Source organism: Aquarana catesbeiana, linkage group LG05, assembly GCF_042186555.1.
Source record: "Aquarana catesbeiana isolate 2022-GZ linkage group LG05, ASM4218655v1, whole genome shotgun sequence".
Taxonomy (NCBI): domain Eukaryota; kingdom Metazoa; phylum Chordata; class Amphibia; order Anura; family Ranidae; genus Aquarana; species Aquarana catesbeiana.
In genome coordinates, this window is record NC_133328.1 from 50,276,914 (window position 1) to 50,299,371 (window position 22,458).

Below are 22,458 nucleotides of genomic sequence, written 5' to 3' on the forward strand. Positions count from 1 at the left end.
TGCCCAGGTATCGAATTGCACGAGTACATGTACTCGTGTATGGTGTAATGCTCGATATGGGCACCGATACCGATACTATTATTGGTATCGGTGCAACCCTAATATGAGCAAAAGCACAGGTGTCTGCATTCAGTGTCTATGGGATCAAATTAACTTGCATTCAGTAGCACTACAAGTATCAGAAATGTGAACAAAGACAGTGGTGTCTGTATACAGTGTCTATAGGATCAAATGGGCAGGTGCCTGCTCACCGACAGTGTAACTGGAGTTGCTGGTAGCAATGCAGATGGTTCTTTTAGGATCTCCCTCTGGGTCCTGGCTAAGGGAATGGCGTCCGATCTCCTGTCAGAAACCATGAATCAGACCAAGAAAGAAGTGCAGTAAAAATCACACTAGTTTAATAATAACAGTAAAAAGGTAAACAGAGCAAACATAGTTAAAACATAGCCAGAGTTCGGTAACCGGAACGGATAGTCAGACAAGCCAGGACGTCAGGGAGCCAGGGATCAGCGTACTTCAGGACAAGCCAGGAAATCAGGAAACCGGAGAATCAGCGTAGTGGAACAGCAAGCAGGATCAGGAACCAGAAGGGACGTCAGCCAAGTAAGTCTTTCACAGGTACACAGGAGAGAGTCTCTGATATGTTGACCAGGCGAAGGCAGAGAGCATCTGGACTGAACAGCTTAAGTAGCCAGCAGGACTGACGAGCAGGATATCATCACCAGGTGAGTCACTGTGGAAAGATTAGAGCTGGCAATTAACCGACAGCTGCTCTAAGAAGGAAGGGCTGAGCCCAGCCCTGAAACCCCGTCACACTGCGCCGCGGCCCACCTGGATCTAAAGTGCAGGTAGCGTGGAAGGATCAGGAACAGCCTCCAGATTGTTGCAGATAGGAAGCGATGCTGTCCACAGATGTGGATGCTGCTGGATAACTCTCTCCGATGCAGGCCAGGACTCGGCCGCAACTCACACTGGCACAGAGTTCCTGCTGGCAGATCCAGGCCGGGGTCTCAAGAGAGAGTGATCTAGGCTGCAACTAGCCCCTTTATATGCTCTCCCAGCAGTCTGTTCTCTTCTCACAGCAATCTGGTGGTTGTAGTTCAGGCCAATTCTGCTAGAATTGAAACCCCAGCATTCTGAACTACGCATCCCATGATGCTTTTCTCTGCTAGGCTCTTTTTTCAGGAAATGAAAACATAGAGTCCAAGCCAACACTAGAGGGAGACAGCTCCACATCAACAACATTGCATACTGTCTCTGAATTGCAGGTGTTCTATCAGATTAGGCGGCCTATCAAATCTTGTAACGGAAGTGACATTACGTCTTGGTACACTCCGCACAGCCTCAGTAAGCCTACAGTCTGAAGTCGCCAAGCGGACATCTTTTTACACCCACCGAAATCTTGCATTTCACACTTATTTTTACCAGTAAACTGAGCTTATATCGTCCAATACAGCATTTCGAAGTTTGTGACACTGTTTTGATGTTGAATTTTAAAAGCAGCGGTCTTCTGTCAGATTAGCAAACATGTGAGATGAGCAGGCTTTCCGCTGCTTTTAAAATTCTACATCAAAAGAGTGTCACGGAGTTCTAAATACTGTATTTCACGATATAATCTCAGTTTACTGGAAAAAATAAGTGTGAAATGCAAGACTTTCGGTGGGTGTAAAAAGACTGCAAACGGCCATGAGGACACACATTGCAAAGATGTTTCATTTCATGTCCCATCACCAAAACAGGAAGTGAGAGGAAATCCCTCCAAAATGAGGAAATCCCTGCTTGAACTTGTCACCAGGATCAGAGGAACTAGTGTTCCTATTGGAAAATTTCCTCTTTATTACTGTCCGAGGGACAACCAAAAATATGAGTGTTTTCTTACACTTTCACGTTTAGTGATAACGGTCACCAGGACAAATAAGTCCTAACAGGAGTGCAAACAGCAATAAAATCCCAAAAGGTGCTCTAATACCTCTCCATCTAAAACTAAAAATAATGTTTTGCCCTTAGTTATACTATAAGCTGGCCTTACACTTGTACAATTTATTTTAAAAATAAATTTTAGGATCATCCCTTTGATATTTTAATCATTAGTGGAGTTAAAGAGGAACTTCAGGCGCCCCCAAAAAATTCAAAGTAAGCAGCTACAAATACCTGGGCTATACTCCAGCAGCGGATCTGTCACTCTCAGGCTGTGAACAATTAAAGTGGAACTTCACCCAATCAATTTTGATCATTTTTAATCCTCATGCTACTAGCATTAGTAAAGTGATAGGAAAGTATATCATATTTACTTGTTTAAAATATTTTTTTTTTTTTACATTTCTTCAGTTACTTCCTGGTTTCTAGGCAAACAATGTCTTCCATCCCAGGTGTCTTCAGGAGAGGAGAAGGTTTTTTTTCTAGCTTTGCACACTCTCTTTCATGCATGCCTGAGCTAAGGGCAGATGGATTCCAGGAAGTAAATGTTACATGAATCATTTTCCCTTACTCAAGATGGCCACAGCCAGAAATGCTAGGGGGTGTTTTTCAAAGTGATTTTGCAACAAAATAAAGCATTGAGACATGGATGGATGGGTGAGTTTGCTTTGGATAATACAAATTAATTACATGCAGTAAAGACGTACTGATGTACGTCGGCAGAATCGCACGACTGGGCAAACAGGCGTACCCGTACGTCCCTTTGTATTTGCTGCCGAGCCATTGCATGCGCGCCGGCCGGGAGCTCCGTGAGTCGGGTCGCAGGTCCCGCGAACTCGATCGCCGTGGGGATACTCGCGATCGCCTCACGGAGAGGACGAACGGGGAGATGCTAATGTAAACAAGCATCTACCCGATCTGCCTAGTAACAGTGTCATTGATCTCTGCTCCCTGTGATTGGGAGCAGAGATCAGTGACCTGTCACATGTAGCCACGCCCCCCCACAGTTAGTAATCACTCCCTAGGACACACTTAACCCCTCCCTAGCCCCCTAGTGGTTAACCCCTTCACTGCCAGTGTCATTTACACAGGAATCAGTGCATTTGTATAGTACTGATTGCTGTATAAATGACAATGGTCCCAAAAATGTGTCAAAAATGTCTGATGTGTCCGCCATAATGTCGCAGTCACGATAAAAATCGATGATCGCCGCCATTACTAGTAAAAAAAAAATTATAATAAAAATGCCATAAAACTATCCCCTATTTTGTATAACTTTTGCACAAACCAATCAATAAACGCTTATTGCGATTTTTTTTTACCAAAAATATGTAGAAGAATATGTATCGGCCTAAACGGAGGAAAAAAAATGTTTTTTTAAATGTTTTTTTGGGGATATTTATTATAGCAAAAAGTAAAAAATAATGCGTTTTTTTCAAAATTGTCGCTATTCTTTGTTTAGCGCAAAAAATAAAAACCGCAGAGGTGGTCAAATACCACCAAAAGAAAGCTCTATTTGTGGGAAAAAACTATGTCAATTTTGTTTCGGAGCCACGTCGCACAACGTTAAATCGACGCAGTGCCGAATCGCAAAAAACGCACTGGTCCGGAAGGGGGTAAATTCTTCCCGGGCTGAAGTGGTTAAGCTGGTGTAGGCGAGTTGGCTGTGGCCTCGTCCGCACCTCCCCTCTTCTGGGTGGTACAGTGTCCATCTGACCGTCCCTTGACGGCTACTGGGGGTCAGTTGATCCATGGCGTATAAGCTTTACTGATGGGGTTGACACATTTAGAAGTTCCCGGAAGAAGCAGAAGAGTTCTGCAAAACGCGTTGGAACATAATGTGCTATGGAAACATATTGTATTGATACCGTTTGTGTACGTCGTGTATGGATCTATATCTAGCTGCTGATGTAGCTGTTTACTTGTTCAATAAATATATGCTGGTTATGATGACCCATGTATGGGATTTTAACTTTTATGTATAATAAAGAAAATTTGTTTTAATCCAATTGTATGTGTCTACCCCAGTGACAAGTCCTGCTGCCCCATAGAGGAATTTCCCTCTTTTGGAATCTGTATGCAGCTACAAATACTGTAGCTGCTGACTTTTAGTATAAGGACACTTACCTGTCCAAGGATCCAGTGATATCCTCACCTGAGCCAATCAGCTTCGGATGCAGGCCCCGGCATCTCAAGTAAGGGAAATAAGAATCAGTGGCGGCTGGTGAAGTTTTAGGATGGGGGCGCAAGACCCCGCCCTTCCTTTTTGACCCCTCCCACTTCTCATAAGCTCCACCCCTATATAATCCACCCACTCCGTCCCCTGTATTCCACCCATAGTGTCAGGTGTATACAGCTCAGCATCACAGGACAGAGTATATAGCTCAGCCTCACAGATCAGGGTATATAGCTCAGCATTACAGATAGGGTATATAGGGCAGCATTACAGATAGAGTATATAGGTCAGCATTACAGATAGGGTATATAGGTCAGCATTACATATACAGTATATAGGTCAGTATTACAGATACAGTATATAGGGCAGTATTACAGATAGGGTATATAGGTCAGTATTACAGATACAGTATATAGGGCAGTATTACAGATAGAATATATAGGTCGAAAAAATATGGTAAAGGTCTTGCGAGCTACCAAATCAAAGTTCTCCTATCTTATAATAGTATAATAACAGCTGCTAGCACTAATCACGTCCCATACTAACGTGTGAGAATCACAGATCAATTAATAAATAAATCATGTGCTGCGCTATCCCCTTAATGATCTGCTGAACCTGCAGCAAAAACCTAAAAAACAAAAATTGTTAATTAAAGTGACGTGCCTATAAAATCCAAGAATATAATAATAATATTTAAGCGACTAAAGTCGTCATTCAGCTTACAACATCATATAACGTGAATATACACACATTTCATAAAATATAAATGTTGATACAAAAGTGATCCATAAAGTGCTCAAGTGCATATAAGTCCGTGATACTCTGACCACCCAGGGTCAGTTCTCAGTGTCCTTAACACAGCAATAATAAACGTGACTTGATAGGTGACTGTGAATATAGCGATCTGCAGCAGTGATTACACTCAGGTGCTCCCCACCCCAAGGTAATGGCCGCTCATAGCGTGTGACCTCGCAATTAAAGTGGAGTTCCACCCAGAAAAAAAATTCATTAATGTGCATGAAAAAAAAAAAAATAAAAAAAAACATTTGGAGAATTTTTTTTTTTTTTTTTTTTACTCACCTCTTTAATGCCTGCTGCTAGGGGGTCCCTTGTAATCTGCCTCCTTCGGCACCTGAGCTCCTGACGTCACTTCCCTCAGCGCAGGAAGGGAGATCAGCTCTCCCCCCTCCCTCTAAGCAATCATCTGGGACACGTGACAGGTCCCAGATGATTCTACGGCCAGTCACGGTGCGCGGCGCGCGCGTGCGCAGTGGGTGCCCGGCTGTGAAGCTACAGCCGGGCACCCACAGTTACAATGCCGGCGCCACTGAGTGGAGGGGGAGACGAGCGGGGCTTTGAACCCCCACATCGCTGGACTCTGGGACAGGTAAGTGTCCGATTATTAAAAGTCAGAAGCTGCAGTATTTGTAGCTGCTGACTTTTAATTTTTTTTTTTTTTATGCAGAACTCCGCTTTAAGTTTGGTCAACAGACGCTTTTAAATCATCAAAACGAATTCCAGGTCAGGTTGCAAGGTCCAAACACTGCTCAAAGATGTAGCCTCCTCATATACAGGTATCAAAAAGAAATTTCCATAGTGTGATACTGTTTTAAAAGATTTTATTTACTGCAAAGAAAGCCCTATTATAGCCCTATTATAAAGCCCTATTATAGGGTACTCACATGGGTCTGGTGTGTTAGTGCACCGCTCTATAGAATGCCTTACTAGCGCCAAGCCGTGGATGAGATCGTGTGCTCCTACTCCATAAGGTAGACCAGCTGTCTCCTGCGCCGTCCAGTCCCCTCCCCTACGCATGTCGATACAAGGGAAATATCGTATCTTCCCCCTACGACTATATATCTAAAGAAAAAGAAAGACAGTGGATCATTTTTAGAATTGGGTGTCCTTTGTGTGCAAAATAGACATACGTTCACAAAAGACCTATCGGTATGCTTGCAGGCATCCAATAGATAAGGCATCTAATGCAAACAGATCTAAAAGATCATAGACCGGCATATACAGGACATGCGCAAGGTAGATGGAGATACTCTCTGAAAACTGAGCAAAAAGCAGAGCTTACCATATAGGTGGACTTTCATATATATGTCCCAGGTCTGGAAGGATTTTTTACTAGAGAGTAAGGATGGGCTCGGGCGTGTTCGGACACTCCACGTGCAGAGCTCGCCAGGAAGTCGGTACGGCGCTGCGCTAATCACAGGCAGTGAGACATTGTCCCGATGTGCGGCTGCCTGTGATTAGCGCAGTGCCATGCCGACTTCCTGGTGGGCTCTGCATGTGGAGTGTGCGAACACGCCCAAACCCAATCCTACTCGCCATGAGCAGTGTAGGATTACACCAGCTGCATTTTATATGCTTTGAATGAGGAAACAGGTCTCACTGACCTGCCTCCAGATTGGCGGGGAGGCACTGTAGTATGAAAAATAGCGAAAATTCTTTCTCTATGGTCACACAATTGGAGCCCACCCTTTTTTTGAAGCCTATTAGAACCTCTGGCTCTTATCAGGTGCTTAAAAAAAACCCACCACCGCCTGCCCTTGCCATAAGAATCCATGTGTCTGGCGCCCTGAAAGGGGTCAGGCACATGGATAGGGGAGCGGCAGCAGGGATGGGGGGGGCGGCGCCCGTGTGCCCACAATGCATGGGCCGCCATTGCCCAGAAGAGTGCGGGGGAAGAAGGGAGGGGGGACGAACTGTCAGAAACCAGGTACCTGCTCCCCCCCCAAAAAGTACTAAATGTGGCAGTGGAGGGTGCAAACAAGGAGCGCTTCCCCTTTTGGGTGGAGCTCTGCTTCAAGTCGACCCTTGTTTTTGACTACAGTGATAAGAATATTAGAAGGAACAGGGTGGAAATTTTTTTCTCAAAGGAATGAATTTCTAACATTAAGCCCTGGTTCACATTGGTGCGTTTTGCTGACAATGGTACAGTCGTAATCTGTGCGATGCTGCATTTGCTGCACCGATTTCAAAAAGTCGTTTCTGTACTACTTTTTGCGATTTTGGGGTGCGATTTCCAATGACATCTGTGCAGAAACCCGCACAGATGTCTGTGAAATCGCCACCGAAATGGGGACTGACATGTGGGAATGAAATTGTGCGGGTTCAGCTGAACTCGCACAGCTTCATACCCGCAGCTCAGTGTGAGCCTGGGCTGAATGAAATTTTCATTCCAGAAAGGCTATTCAGTCCAAAATCGAATGTTGAAAGCAATGTACTTTCAAATGGCGTTCTCCAAGTCATTGAATGTATTGATGAGCATTTTCTACTGTATGTCCAGCTTTAGTACAATGACGTCTCCAGTTAGGGTTTCGATCCAATTTAATTCACACTAGACAGGTTCATTTTTGTTCCTTCAATACCATACCTCCCAACATTTTGAGATGTGAATGAGGGACACTACTAACAAATGTATGTAGGCATAGGACACGCCCCCTGCCACACCCCCTTAAAGGGGTTGTAAAGGTAAAAGTTTTTTCACCTTAATTCATAACATCCGACAATACCGCCCCCCAGCCCCCCTGTTTTACTTACCTGACCCCTTGAAAGTCCCGTGCTCGCCCCCCGACATCCTCTTCGCCGCTCAGCCTGGCCGTTGATTGGCTAGAGTGGATGGATTGAAAGCAGCGAAGCCATTGGCTTGCGCTGCTGTCAATCACATCCAATGACGCGGAGCGCCGGGGAGCGGGGCCGAGTGATATAATGAGCGGCTATGGCCTCCGGCTGTATCACGGGAGCGCGCCCGCAAGAACTAAACACCATGTGAGGGAGCTCGCATGAAGGTGTTGAGTCCTTGCGGGGAGGGGAGGGGCAGAGACAGCTGACGAGGGACCCCAGAAGACCAGGTTCGGGGCCACTCTGTGCAAAATGAGCTGCACAGTGGAGGTAAGTATAACATGTTTGTTATTTTAAAAAAATATATATATCTTTAGTGATCCTTTAAAGGAGAATTAAACAAAAAAAAAAGGGTTAATGAAATCCACAAGGACTTTTTTTTACCACTGCTATTCCTTTATATTGGCTTTTAAAATTTACAAATGCAGCAATTTAGAAATTGGACGAAAGGTTTAGCACTGGGAAACACTTTTTGAAAGATAAAAAGTGCATTTTATATAAAACTATATAGATCAGACCAAAATGAGGGACAAATGAGGAGGAAAGAGGGACAGAGGGACATTGCTCCAAATCAGGGACAGTCCCTTGAAATCAGGGACAGTTGGGAGCTATGCAATACGGATAGAATATAAATCTCAGCATGCACTGAGCTGTAGAGGCAAAGGTCACCCATGTCTAGTAGAGGAACTACCTGTGTTGTGTTTCATTGCATCCTGTGACAGATTATTGAGTAATATGCATGTCCTGCAGTGATAAATAGAGTGCATGACTGTGAGCACATGATCTATCTCTGTGACTCAGCTGGAACAATACACGCTCATTCTTACAGAGCTGGCAACAAAGCCTGCCCCCTCCTATCAGCAGCTGCGTTCTGTTCTGATCTCCAGCTCCTCCTTCTACGAAGACATCACTTTACACAACAATTGCACTTCATTAATGTGGACCTTCACCCATGAATAAGATTTCCTTTTCTTCGCCTCCTCTCGCTTCCTCTTACATAACTGGAAAGAGAAAAAAAACGTAACAATGAATGCATTTTTAAATGTCTTTGGCTGGCCATACATAGATGGTTTTTGTTTTGATCAGCTGGCGGGCTGATCAAAGAAAAAAAAAAAAATTAACGGATCCCCCCATTCATTTCCACAAGCAAGGTGAATGGGAGAATTCTCCCAGCTGTGTTATTGTGTCCTGACATGAGGACTCCTTCATTATCAGAATGTACTGAACAGCACTGCAGCCAGTCGCCTGCAGACGCTGATCAAATGAAAGTTTTCCAACATTCCTGTTCAAGAGAAGTTGATCATTAGATCAAATTCTGTTGAGCAGGGATGGCCATAAATAGATTGAAATTTGCCTGGTTCCTACCAGCTTTACTTTTTATTTCCTTTCTCCTCACCCAGGCGATGGCCAGGTGTCCAGCACAATGTTTGCACAGGCACGCTGCCAGTCCATAGAACCTGGCAGAAACCCCGCGGCATGTCTGCACAATACGAAAAATCCTGCAAAGCCCCCCCATGCATGCGCAGAAAGCAGCAGGCCTCTGCCAGGCTATGGGATCCAGAAGAGAAGCACAGTATGTTGATATATTCCTGGGGAGGGGGTTGTCCATGTGCACCAAATGCTGCTTGGCTCTGCCAGGTCTCTGGATGTGCAATGTGTCTGCACTAGGTTGACCACACGTCCAAACTGCCATTCAGGGACACTCCCTGACAACACCCCCCATCCAATTCTGAATCCCCCGCCCAGAAAAAAAATTATAATGATGATGACTTCTACTTTATTACTATTCCCTCAGTTGTTCCCCTGTGTCATCTTCATATCGCCTCACTTGTCAGCTTCTTTACTGTCCCCCACTTGTGTATGTAAATGTCAGCGTCTTTACTATCCCCCACTTGTGTCATCTTCTTCTTCTTTACTGTCCCCCACTTGTGTCACCTTCTCCTCCATTACTATCCCCCACTTGTGTCACCTTCTCCTCCATTACTATCCCCCACTTGTGTCACCTTCTCCTTCATTACTGTCCCCCACTTGTGTCACCTTCTTCTTTATGACTGTCCCCCACTTGTGTCACCTTCTTCTTCTTTACTGTCCCCCACTTGTGTCACCTTCTCCTCCATTACTGTTCCCCCCTTGTGTCACCTTCTCCTTCATGACTGTCCCCCACTTGTGTCACCTTCTCCTTCATTACTATTCCCATGTGTCCCCTTCTTCTTCATTATTGTCACCCATTTGTGTCACCTTCTTCTTCATTACTGTCCCCCACTTGTGACATCTTCTTCTTCATTACTGTCCCCCACTTCTGTCACCTTCTCCTCCATTACTGCCCCCCACTTGTGTCACCTTCTTATTCATTACTGTCCCCCACTTGTGTCACCTTCTTATTCATTACTGTCCCCCACTTGTGTCACCTTCTCCTCCATTACTGTCCCCCACTTGTGTCACCTTCTTATTCATTACTACCCTCCACATGTGTCCTCTTCTTCTTAATTATTGTCCCCCATTTGTGTCACCTTCTTCTTCATTACTGTCCTCCACTTGTGTCACCTTCTTCTTCATTATTGTCCCCCATTTGTTACACCTTCTTCTTCATTACTGTCCCCTACTTGTGCGATGCATATTAGCACATTATGCCATTGTCTTGCAGGGTTTTTTTTTTCAGCGGTTTACTACTACTTTAAGAGCGCACACCCCCTACCCCAGAAGTGTAGGATTATGTACTAGGTACGCATGACTCCCAACTTTTTGAGATGGGAACGAGGAACACCTACTAGCAAAAGTATGTGGGCATATGACACACCCCTCCCACACCCCTCCTAAAGGAGAATTATATAAAAAAATGATTAGTTAAACCAAAAGGTGCTTTTTTTTTTACCACTACTATCCCTTTATATTGGCTTTTGAAATGTACAAATGCAGCAATTTAGAAATTGGAAGAAAGGTTTAGCACTGGGAAACACTTTTTGAAAGATAAAAATTAAATTTTATATACAACCATATAGATCAGACCAAAATTACGGACAAATTAAGGGGAAAGAGGGACAGAGGGACTTTGTTCCAAATCAGGGACAGTCCCTTGAAATCCGGGACAGTTGGGAGCTATGGGTACTTGATCCTGTGCAGCTGGGCCGCCTTCCCGCTGTATACTATGTTATACAGTCAGCAAATGGTTAAAGCAGCACAGGGCTGAATAGCAAAAAATGCCCTGGTCATGAAGGGGGTCAAACCTTTCAGGGGTTATGGTTATGGAAGTCTGTTGATAAGTAATAGCCGGTTTTCCAGGGATAAATCCCCCCCCCCCCCACCTTCACATCCCAATCTTTGGAAAGTGTCTAATCTGGGAATGTTTGGAATATGTTAGAAGAGTTCTGCAGGTTTGCTCCCTTCTGTAAACATACCTCCCAACCTTTTGAGATGGGAATGAGGGACGCCTATCAGCAAAAGTATGCAGGCATAGGACACACCCCTTGCCACGCCCCTTTAAAGGAGAATTGTACAAAAAAACAAGATTAGTTAAACCCACAAATGTTTTTTTTACCACTACTATTCCATACCTCCCAACATTTTGAGATGGGAATGAGGGACACCTACTAGCAAACGTATGTAGGCGTAGGACATGCCCTCTGCCACACCCCCTTAAAGGTGAATTAACCAAAAAAACAAAAGATTCATTAAATCCACAAGGGCTTTTTTTTACCCCTACTATGCTGCATTTGTAATTTTTAAAAGCCAATATAAAGGAATAGTAGTGGTAAAAAAAAAGCACTTGTGGATTTAATTAATCTTTTGTTTTTTGGTTCATTCTCCTTTAAGGGGGTGTGGCAGGGGGCGTGTCCTAAACCTTTCAGCTCAATTGCATTTGTAAATTTTAAAAGCCAATATAAAGGAAATTTAGAATTTAGATGAAAGGTTTAGCACTGGGAAACACCTTTTGAAAGAAAAAAAAGGGCATTTTATATCGATCTATACAGATCAGATTAAAATGAGGGACAAATGCGGAGGAAAGAGGGACAGAGGGACATTGCTCCAAATCAGGGACAGTCCCTCGAAATCAGGGACAGTTGGGAGCTATGCTATTCCTTTATATTGGCTTTTGGAATTTACAAATGCAGCAATTTAGAAATCAGATGAAAGGTTTAGTGCTGGAAAACACTTTTTGATAGATAAAAAGTGCATTTTATATACAACTATATAGATCAGACCAAAATGAGGGACAAATGAGGAGGAAAGAGGGACAGAGGGACATTGCTCCAAATCAGGGACAGTTGGGAGCTATGTGTAAAGGACTGATTGACTGAAGACAAAGAATGGATGTGTGTATGTCATGTATAAGGAGCTTTGTATGATTATTCTTTAGAACACAGGAGAAACTGGCTGAGGTCATGAAATGAGATCGATAACGAGTCACATGACCGGGAGACCATCACGTGGTGTTCTGTTTATGATCAGGTAACAAACGATCACATGACCTGATCACATTTTTTTAGCTACAGGGCATTCCCTTGCGCATGCGTACAACCTGACCATCCGTCTAGAACCCCCCACCCTCTGCAGTGCGGCTGCGCAATACCTGGCCCCGCCTTCTCCCCTGAGGGAACGTCATCAAATGCCAGTCCCAGCATCAGCCCAGGGAGCCGCTGACAAGCTCCTCTCCCTGTCTCCTTTGTCTCACCCCTATAATTAATAAGAGGGGACAGCCCGGCGCCGCTGACTGTTTTATTTTTTTTTTGTCCTAGTGGAGAGTGGAGACAGGCAATGGAATAGACAGCCGCATTTCCCGGCATGCTCAGTGGCCCGGGCAGCTGTGTGGCCCCTCTGAGGAGCTGATGCTCAGGCAGGCAGGAGCAGGGGAGTGATCAGCAGGAATTCCCGGATCCAGCATCCTTAGGAGAGCCTCTAATCCCGCAGCCATGCCGCTCTTCACCTCCAACCCCTTCGACCCAGATGTGGGTAAGTCATTGTCTGCAACTTCTGGGCCCAGCCCTGACACAATCACAGCACCTGTGTGAGAAGCCACTGATGGAAGCAGTCACATTGCTGGGTCAGGGTTGCTGACAGCATCTTCCAGCAGAGGCTTCTCCCTTAGGTGTTTCTCCTGGTGATGACTTTCTTCTTCATAAGGAAAAGTGCATAGAGGAGAACTTGGTCACCAATCAGATTTCAGTTCTGTCAGGTAGTCGGGTGAGTGGTTGCTATGGGTTACTGCGCGCGGTCCGGGGCTGCTGGGCTTACTTGGGAGCTGATGTCGAGGGGCGTTAGGAATGCAGGTCAGCAAAAATCCTACTGACCTCAGGGATCGCTCGCCGCAGCCTGTGCGCTGTGATGCGCCCCCTGCTGGTGTGTGATGGGCGGGGGCGGCGCCGTGCATCGTTACTACGCAATTCACTGTTGGCTCTTTATATTTTAAAAACTTTATTGAAGTTGTGGTGAGGAGCGATGCTGTGCGTTTTGCTGCTTTTAAGAGGAACCCCTGAAACAAAAAGAAGAACCCGCTCCAGGTGTCTACTTCCTAATGATCTCTCCTCTCTCCAGACGTGGGTGCAGCTTTATATGCAAAAATTAAACAAAGAGGTCCGGATGGCCGCACTCCAATGAAAAATTTTTTTTTATTGTTATAGTAAATCCATGCAGCAAGGATAAAACCACTGACGCGTTTCACACCGTTATAGAATGTGCTTTATTCATAGCTGCCCCAACCTAGCTTAAAGCGGAGCTCCACCCTAAAGGAGAAGCTCCACTTGTCGGCTTCCTCTCCACTGCCAAATTTGGCACCTGGGGGGAGGGGGGGGGCAGTGGGTACCTGGTTTTGACAGGTACCTGTTTCAACTTCCTGCTAAGTTTGAAACTCTTCCGGAAGTTCGGCCCTCGAATGAGAGAGTGTGATTCGTGCATCCACATTGGAAACCGAAGCCGCAAGGCTTCACTGCTGGTTTGCCTTACCCAGGATGGCAGCGCCCGAGAACTGATTTAAGAATTGGCTCAGGTGAGGACACCGCAGGATCCCTGGACAGGTAAGTGCCCTAATAGTAAAAGTCAGCAACGACAGTATTTGTAGCTGCTGAATTTTAATTTTTTGGTGGGGGGGCTGGAGCACCGCCTAAGGCCTCAAGTACAAGGAGTGTTTGCTCAGCTTTTCAAAGTGCCTTTAAAAAAAGAGGAAAAGTGCTTAACCTTTTCGTGCCAGCCGCCTCTCGTTCCTTTAGGGCTCCTTTCACACTGGGACGGGAGCGGCGCCAGCAGTAAAACGGTGCTATTTTTAGCACCGCTTTACCGTCATTTTAGCGCCGGTATTCGGCCGCTAGCGGTGCGATTTTTTTTTTTTTTTTTTTTTTTTTTTTTTTTTATTTTTTTTTTTTTTTTTTTACCCCCCGCTAGTGGCCGAGAAAGGGTTAAAACCACGGCAAAGCGCTCGCACAGCAGTGTTTTTTTTTTTTTTCCGTCTAAAAAGCTGGGAGGCAGGTATTCGGGTCATGTGACTGCTGTGATTGGCTGTCACATGATCGGAAAGCTCCCGATCACAAGTATGCTTCAGGAACGATCCCTGCTGGCGCACTGTGCTGGGAGCGTGGTTTTAGCACGGTAAGTTGTAAACACAGGGCTGGTGCCAAGGGCTTAAACAGTGGTAAAATCCACATTTTACACACACACACGTTTTATGAGTGCTCATGCTTTTGGTTTTTGTGCATTCTATTACCCAGAATATTAAAACGATTGTAAACTTTTTTTTTTTTTTTTTGTTATGTTATGCTTGCCTCCCCTGTGTAGTAGTTTTGCATAGAGCAGCCCAGATCATCCTCTTCTCAGGTTCCCCGCTGGCACTCCTGGCTCCTCCACCCCCCCTTCGAGTGTCTTTCCCTAGCAGACTGCTTGCTGGGGACTCATATGGGCTTCATCCGTGTGCATCTATTGACACGCATAGTGTGGTTTGGCCCCGCCCCCACTCCCTCTACACTGGCTCTGATTGACAGCAGCAGGAGCCAATGCTGTGTCTGAATCAATGAGGAGATGTACACATCGCTGGTTGGAGAGGGGGCTCAGGTAAGTATTTAGGAGGGAGGTGGGGGATCTACACACAAAAAAGGTGTGTTTTTTTTTTTTTTTTTTTTTTTTTTTTTTTTTTTTTTTTTAACCTTAAAGTGGTTCTAAAGTCAGAAGGTTTTTTATCTTAATGCATTCTATGCATTAAGATAAAAACCTGTGTGCAGCAGCTTCAGTTGTAAAGGCGTCAGTGTGCGCTGTCACTAATAAGTAAGTTAACCCTTGAATTTTTTTTTTTGTATAAAGCACCTTAATGGGCCCAGTGTCACTATTCACATCGGTCACTGTCCTAGTGATGTCAGGCTGTAATGTCCCCACCATATACCATCACAGGCTCTGCAGGACCTTTTTATGCCACCCAGTCTGTATGGGTTTTTGAATCCAGCATTTGAACCTGGGACCCGGGTGTTGCAAGGCAGTAATTCTTGCCCCTGTCCCTCCATACTGCACATGGTGTCATTGTGCCGAGTTGTTTTCGTCTCTTTACATAGAAGCGTTCACTGTTTTCTCCAGACAAAACCCAGATCCATAAATACATCAGTGTTACAATTGTAAGAGGAGATCTCTGTATACTTCATTCAACTACGGGAGGAATTTGTGCTGAGTCGCAGCCTCCAGCAAGGATAGTCAATTGGACCAAAGGACGGTCAGCACCAAGTTTTTGTTTTATGCTGAAATCTGCATGAACAATGCATCACTTAACTGTCACCTCCCCGGTACAGGAGTCTTCCCTGAGTGAGCTCTCTTGACAGTTGGTGTCAAAGCTTACCAGGGTGGTTAACATCCATCCACTGCATGCGACTAGGAATGCACCGATTTTCTTTTTTTTTAAGAGTACCGATACTTTTTAGTACTCGCCGATACCAATGACTGATGCCTACCGCAACTGTTTTGTTTACACTTCAGCTGTCAGCAGTGGTACAAAGCGTTGAAAAGTTATTTACAAATTTTTTACATTTTGCACTTTTTTTCAATGTGAAACATATAAATTAATGTTAAAGGTGTAAAAATAACGAACAAAGCAAACGAAAAAAAAGTCTTAATTATTATTAGTTTATAAAATAGAAGTGAAAAAATTTGCAGGAAAATAATTGAATGGAGAAGGGGAATAAGGAGTTAATTAAGGCTGATTAGCATACATTTAAGTGTTAATAATTGGTAACAGGAGCATTTAATAAAAAGCAGGTTGCTTTAAACGGACTTCATCTACAGATCAAAATTCATCCCTTTGATCTGTAGATGTATAAACATAAAGATACAAAAATAAACAATGTTTCTTTTTAAACAGCTGAACAATGTTGTTGATAAACATTGGATTTCATTTACACATTAGCTGTCATAAGGGAAAGCCCACTGACAGCTGAATGAGTTATCGGTTGTTAAGGACGCGGCGGCTTTCCCTTATGGCAGCTGAAGTGTAAATGAAATTCATGTTTATCAACAACATTAGGGGTGCAACAGATCAAAAAACTTGCGGTTCGGATTGTTCCTCGGATCAGGAGTCACCGTTCAGATAATTTTTGGATCAACAAAAAAAATCTCCCCCGCTGTAATAATATCCACAATCTCCCTGTTGGCAGGGTATGGCAGGGTATGGAGGGATGGCTGAGCATGGATGGATGGATCCATGGATGTGACTGCAATTTCACAGAGCAGCGCTGTGGGCACTACAGATGCAGCCCACATCGCTGCTGCCATCTGATCCCTCCCCTCCACTGTACAGATCAGTACACAGATGGGAGAGAGGAACCGGCATCATGACATGTTTGTTTACAAGTGATCGCTGATCACGTGGTAAACGGCCGCCGGGTGTACCAAGATGGCCGCCTCTCCGGAGCTAGGCCGCAGCCTTTCCTAATGCCGAGGCAGCGGCGCGCTCCGCGGAGCTCATGTGTGCCGATCCAAACAGGTTGAACCGTTTGGATCACGGATCGGTGACGATCCGTTGCACCCCTAAACAACATTATTTAGCCGCTTAAAAAGAAACATTGTTTCTTTTTGTATCTTTCTGTTTATACATCTACAGATCAAAGGGATGGATTTTGATCTGTAGATGAAGTCAGTTTAAAGAAGCAACCTGCTTTTTAATAATTGCCAGCTTTCCCTTTTTTTTTTTTTTTATTCATTTCAGCTGTCAGTTGGGGAATTCCGCTGACGTCTAAAAGATCCGAGCCTGAAAAGTATCAGTTTCAGGTATTGGAGTATTTGCACGAGTACCGATACTCGATCAAATGCTTAGTTTCAGTATCAGTGCAATCCTACATGTGACAGTGTCTGGACATAAGCATTGTCACATGTTTCCCCATATCTGAAAACCCCGATCTGTGACACAGAACAGAGAGGTGATAAGGCAGGGCAGTTGGATGGGTATACTTGCTGGGTTTGGCGGGGGTCATCAGGAGTCACTGACACTTATGGCACCTCCCGGTAACTACAGGACATACAACTGGTGGAGTGAACAAGCATTCCACTCATCCCATGATTGAGGACTTGCAGTGATCAATGAACAAGCCAGTTTTTTTTCTATACACAGGCTGCAAGGTAGGTAGGTATGTTACTTCTTCTTGGGGTCATTTCACAGTGATATTAAACCCTCAGTGCTTTATAGCTTACCACATTTGAGCACAAGAAAATAAACATTCCCCAAGTAAACAGTTTTTTTGTTTTAGCTTGGAGAAGGTGAGGGAGGTGGAGTGGAGTGCATTGCCATCCCAGGCCAGGGGGCGAAGTGTGTTTCTATTGCTGCACACAGTGTAGAGAGACACAACTGTAATCTATGCATTGCAAGGGTGGCTTCATAGGATCCTGCAAGAAAAAGGAAACCTGGATCATGGCACCAACTTAAGTTCACCTTTACAGAAAAAATAATAAATGCATGTATTTTTGCAGAAAAGAATGTGCATCTTTTATCTTTTCTTGCAGGAACCTGGAAAGCATTGGTCATGGGTGCAAAATGTGGGCTTCTGCAGACATGTGTCCGGCTCTCAGTCTGTACTTCTGTACGCAATTTCTGTTTGATATCCAGTGGACTACGAGAGCGCTCATCAGCGCCCCCACAGCCCATTGAAACGTTAAGTCTGTCTGTCTGCTGCGGTGGAAGGCGATACTTGTAGTTTATTCATTCGCAGGAATCTGTAAATGTATGATGCGGCTGTGTGGGCAGAGCCCCGCGCAACTGTGCTAGTTTTAAACAGTCGTTGTCACAGGGAGAGGCTGCAGGAACTGCAACATGTTTCAAAGGTAAACATCCTTTAAACGGTAACATGGGCAATGAATAGATGATAAAGAAGCCACATACTCTGCAATTGTTTCATTAGGGCTCCTTCACACAGACTGAAAAAAATGCTGCGTTTTTAGATATGTATTTTATGTGTGCCAGAAAGATTCTGCGTTAAAAAAAAAAAAAAATATGCACCTAAAGTACTTGTGTTTATGTACGTGAGTAAAATATGCAGATCTACACATCTGCTGTTGTTGGAAGTTCTGCTTTTAAGAATTCCTCCCCCGCCCCCCTCTACCCTAACACTATTGGAGTTTTTTTTTGGGGGGGGGGGGGGGGGGCGATGGGGGGATAGCGGGTACATCATTTTGGCTGGCATCCACTCTCGGCTTCCTCTGGAATCGTCTAGGCCCAGGTGAGGGCGGCGCTGGATCCCTGGACACAGTGGACAGGTAAATGTCTTTTTATTCAAAGTCAGCAGATACAGTATTTGTCTTTAACCGCTTGCCGACAGGCTCACGCCGATATACATCGGCAGAATGGCACGGGTGCGCAAAGCCGCGTATCCGTACGTCACTCCGTCATCGGCGGCTAGAGCAAGCAAGCTGCCGGCGGTGCACGCCCGCCACGGGAACGTGCCCGCAGGTCCAGCGGACTCTGTCTGCCAGTGGCCCGTGATCGTGGCACAGAGAGGCAGAACTGGGAGATGTAAACAAGGCATTTCCCTGTTCTGCCTAACATGACAGGTATCTACTGCTCTCAGTGATCTGTCATGTTCTAGTGAGCCCATCCCCCCTACAGTTAGAACACGCTGAGGGAACACATTTACCCCTTGATTGCCCCCTAGTGTTTAACCCCTTCCCTGCCAGTGACATTTACACAGTAATCGGTGCATTTTTATAGCACTGATCGCTTTATAAATGTCAATGGTCCCAAAATAGTGTCAAGTGTCCGATCTGTCCACCGCAATGTCAGTCATGATAAAAAGATCGCCGTCATTACTAATTACACAAAAAAAAAATCTTATATAATATATATATTTTTGGGGGGATATTTATTATACAAAAAAATATTGCCTTTTTTTTTCCAATATTGTCGCTCCTTTTTTTTTTTTTTTTTTTTGTATAGCGCAAAAAAGAAAGCTCTATTTGTGGGGGATAAAAGGAGGTGATTTTCGTTGCGCAATTGTCAGTTAAAGCAACGCAGTGCCGTATTGCATAAAAGGGCTTGGTCAAGATGGGGGTACGTGCGTGCGCACCTGCTGTCACGTCTTAAAGGAGCGACGTACAGCTACGGCAAATTGGCGAGCCAACCTGCCGCAGTATAACTGCGGCGGCTGGTTGGTTAGTGATTAAAGCTTGTAGGAGTTTTTATTCTCCTCTGACTGTCCTGAGTCTGCACAGCCATCGACCCTCTGTCTGGATGGTGCTGATTGGTCCTGTGCTGATCACATGCACTCTCCCAAAATAAAAATAAAAATAAAAAACTCTCTAGCAATACACACCAAACTGAGCATGTGCAGAGTGCCCCCAAGGCTCTGTACTAACAGCAGATGAATTGGGGACAGTAGAAGAAGGGGAGGATCAGAGAAGACAGGATCAAACAACCTCTTTATACAATGCGGAGGATAACAAGCTTGCTTTACTGCATATACTGACTGATTTTACTGTTGTGGATTTAGCGGTACTGCACTGTTTGGCGGTATTAACTAGTTGCCGACCAGCCACCGCAGTACTGCGGCTGGTTGCCACGACTTGGGCGAATCGCCGTTGTTGTAAGTCGGCCGCTTTAAGAAGCTATAGGGTGCGTGCGCATTCCCGTGGCGCCAGAGCCGATGTGCGCTGCCACACGCGATCAATCCATGAAAACAGACAGATCCCCATTCTGACTGGGGAATATAGAGAGATCTGCTGTTCCTAGTGATCATTCGACTCCTCAAATCAGTCCCCTCCCCCCACAGTTAGACACACCTCCTTAGGGAACAGTTAACCCCTTGATCACCCCCTAGTGTTAACCCCTTCTCTGCCAGTGATATTTATACAACGATCAGTGGCTATTTTTAGCTCTGATCGCTGTATAAATGTCAATGGTCCCAAAAAAGTGTCCGATCTGTCTGCCGCAATGTCGCAGTTCTGCTAAAAATCGCAGATCGCTGCCATTACTAGTAAAAGATAAATATAAAAAATTATATAAATCTATCCCCTATTTTGTAAACTCTATAACTTTTGCACAAACCAATCAATATACGCAATATTTATTTATTTTACTAAAATATGTAGAAGAATACATATTGGCCTAAACTGTTGAAGACTTTTTTAATTATTATTTTTTTTATTATTATAGAAAAAAGTACAAAAATTATTTTTTTTTCAAAATTGTCGCTCCTTTTTTTGTTCATAGCACAAAAAATAAAAACCACGAAGGTGATCAAATACCTCCAAAAGAAAACTCTATTTGTGGGTAAAAAAAGGACATACGTTTTGTTGGGGGTTGTTACAACCTCAAAAGACTGCACAATTGTCAGTTAAAGCGACACTGCCATATCGCAAAAAAAATGGCCTGGTCATTAAGGGGGCAAGTCTTTCTGGTCCTTAAGTGGTTAAAGTCTCTTGGGGTTTTTTTATTTATTTTTTTTTATTTTAAATAACAAAATGTTATACTTTACCTGCCCTGTGCAGTGCTTTTGCACAGAGTAGCCCAGATCCTGCCCTTCTCGGGTCCCACGCCGGCGCTCCTGGCTCCTCTCTCCTGCTGGGTGCCACCACAGCAAGTAGCTTGCTCTGGGGGCACCCAAGCAAACACACTCCTGAGCCGCAGCTCTGTGTCCATTCACGCACGGAGCCATGACTTGGCCCTTCCCCTCTGTCTCTTGATTTGCTCACTGGCTGTGATTGACAGTAGCAGGATCCAATCAGGAGTGCGAGTCCCCAGAGAGCTCACGTGGAAATCGCTGGATTGAGAGGGTTTTTTTTTTTTTTTTTGTTTTTTTTTTTTTTTTTCATGCGTAGAATGCATGAAGGTAAAAAAAAACCTTCATTCTTTACATCCACTTAAATGTATACCCTCTCCTTCTTGGACGCCTAACCTGTGTCTGAACTGCTTGTCAGGAACAGATTGTGCGGATGGTGTATCTCTGTAATATAATGCCATATGTTGCTGAGTGTTGGGTTTCCGACCATTTCTGTTCCTGAAAGAGACGATACAGCTAAAAGGCTTGTGTTAGAATGACAGCCCTGTGCATGCAGTGCTTCCTGATTGGCTTATACTGCTGGCGCTCAGCTGGTGTTTTTGCACACAGCGAAATGTGGGAAGCAGATATCAAGATTTTGAACAATCAAAAGTACAGCTATTTTGCTGACAGCTGTAACACTTTAGATTTCCCCTCTTCTTCTCAGAACAGGAAGTAGGAAAAATCTCCCCAAGCTCTCCATCGGGCTCACGTGTGTGCGCCGCAGTCAGTGAAAACTGAACTCTGACATAAGTACCTGGACCAGTAAGTGGTCTGTTGGTGATCCTGTCGATGCTGAGTTGCTGCCAGTGATTGGATCACTAGTGTGACGTGGCCCCTGCTCGGTGGTTCAGAAAGCACAGAAATCATATCTGCGTCACAGCCAGGCAATTGCCATTTCCATTCCTTTTGGCATAGGGTTCCCTTAATTATTTTTAAAAGATGGAAGGTTGAAATGGAAAATTGTATTGGCTCACTGGATAATAGATGTGAAAGATGTCCAGCCAATGCTCTGTAAATGTTGTATATTATAAAGGCTGATGGACGTATTTATATGCACTTGTGTAAAATATAGGGGTGGATTTACCAAAGGGAAATGGACTACAGTTGTACTCCTTTTCCCCAGAGCTTAGTAGGTGTGGTGAAGCTTCACTTTGTCAAGAATATCCAATCACATGCAAGGAATATAAAAAAAAAAACACAGCCTTTTTTGCTTGCACATGATTGGTTGATGGAAATTGTTAGCATTTTACCACATTCCATAAGCTCTGGGGAAAATGAGTGCAACTGCTCCTGTCTTCTCTCCCATAGAGGGGTTGATTTACTAAAGGTAGTTTGCAAAGTGAAATTGCTCCAGAGAGCTTAAGCCGGTTCACATATGTGGTGAGTTGGATGCGGTATGTGAATGTGACCGGCTCTCAATGGCGCTGGTTCACATGTCCGGGGCAGCCGTGGTGTTTCCAAAAGGGTCCAGTGTGTTTTTTGTGTTTGGTTCAGGTGCGCAAAAATTCTGACCTGATTCGCATCGGACCTGGGGCTGAAAAGTGAGACCGCAGATGTGAATCCAGCCTTAGTAAATGTGCAGAAGTTCTGCTAACTTTCATCATCCAATCATGTGCAAGCATGTGATTGGATGTTCTTTGTAAAGTGAAGCTTTACCTGATTTACTAAGCTCTGGAGCAACTGCACTTTGCTAAGTGCAGTCTATTGGCCTTTAGTAAATCCACCCCCAACTCTCCTGTCAGTGTGTAC

General features: G+C 44.6%; 1 protein-coding gene across 2 annotated transcripts in view; it reads left to right on the top strand.

Annotated features, from left to right (window-relative positions):
- Positions 1 to 12,274: 12,274 nt before the first annotated feature.
- The window catches only part of STAM (signal transducing adaptor molecule), a 61,199-nt gene continuing 51,015 nt past the window's right edge, over positions 12,275 to 22,458 (top strand). For both annotated transcript variants that reach the window (XM_073629725.1, XM_073629726.1), the window contains exon 1: positions 12,275 to 12,670. In XM_073629725.1, the coding sequence (XP_073485826.1) occupies positions 12,631 to 12,670 (40 nt within the window). In that variant the 5' untranslated portion in view covers positions 12,275 to 12,630. The remainder of the gene's footprint in view (positions 12,671 to 22,458) is intronic.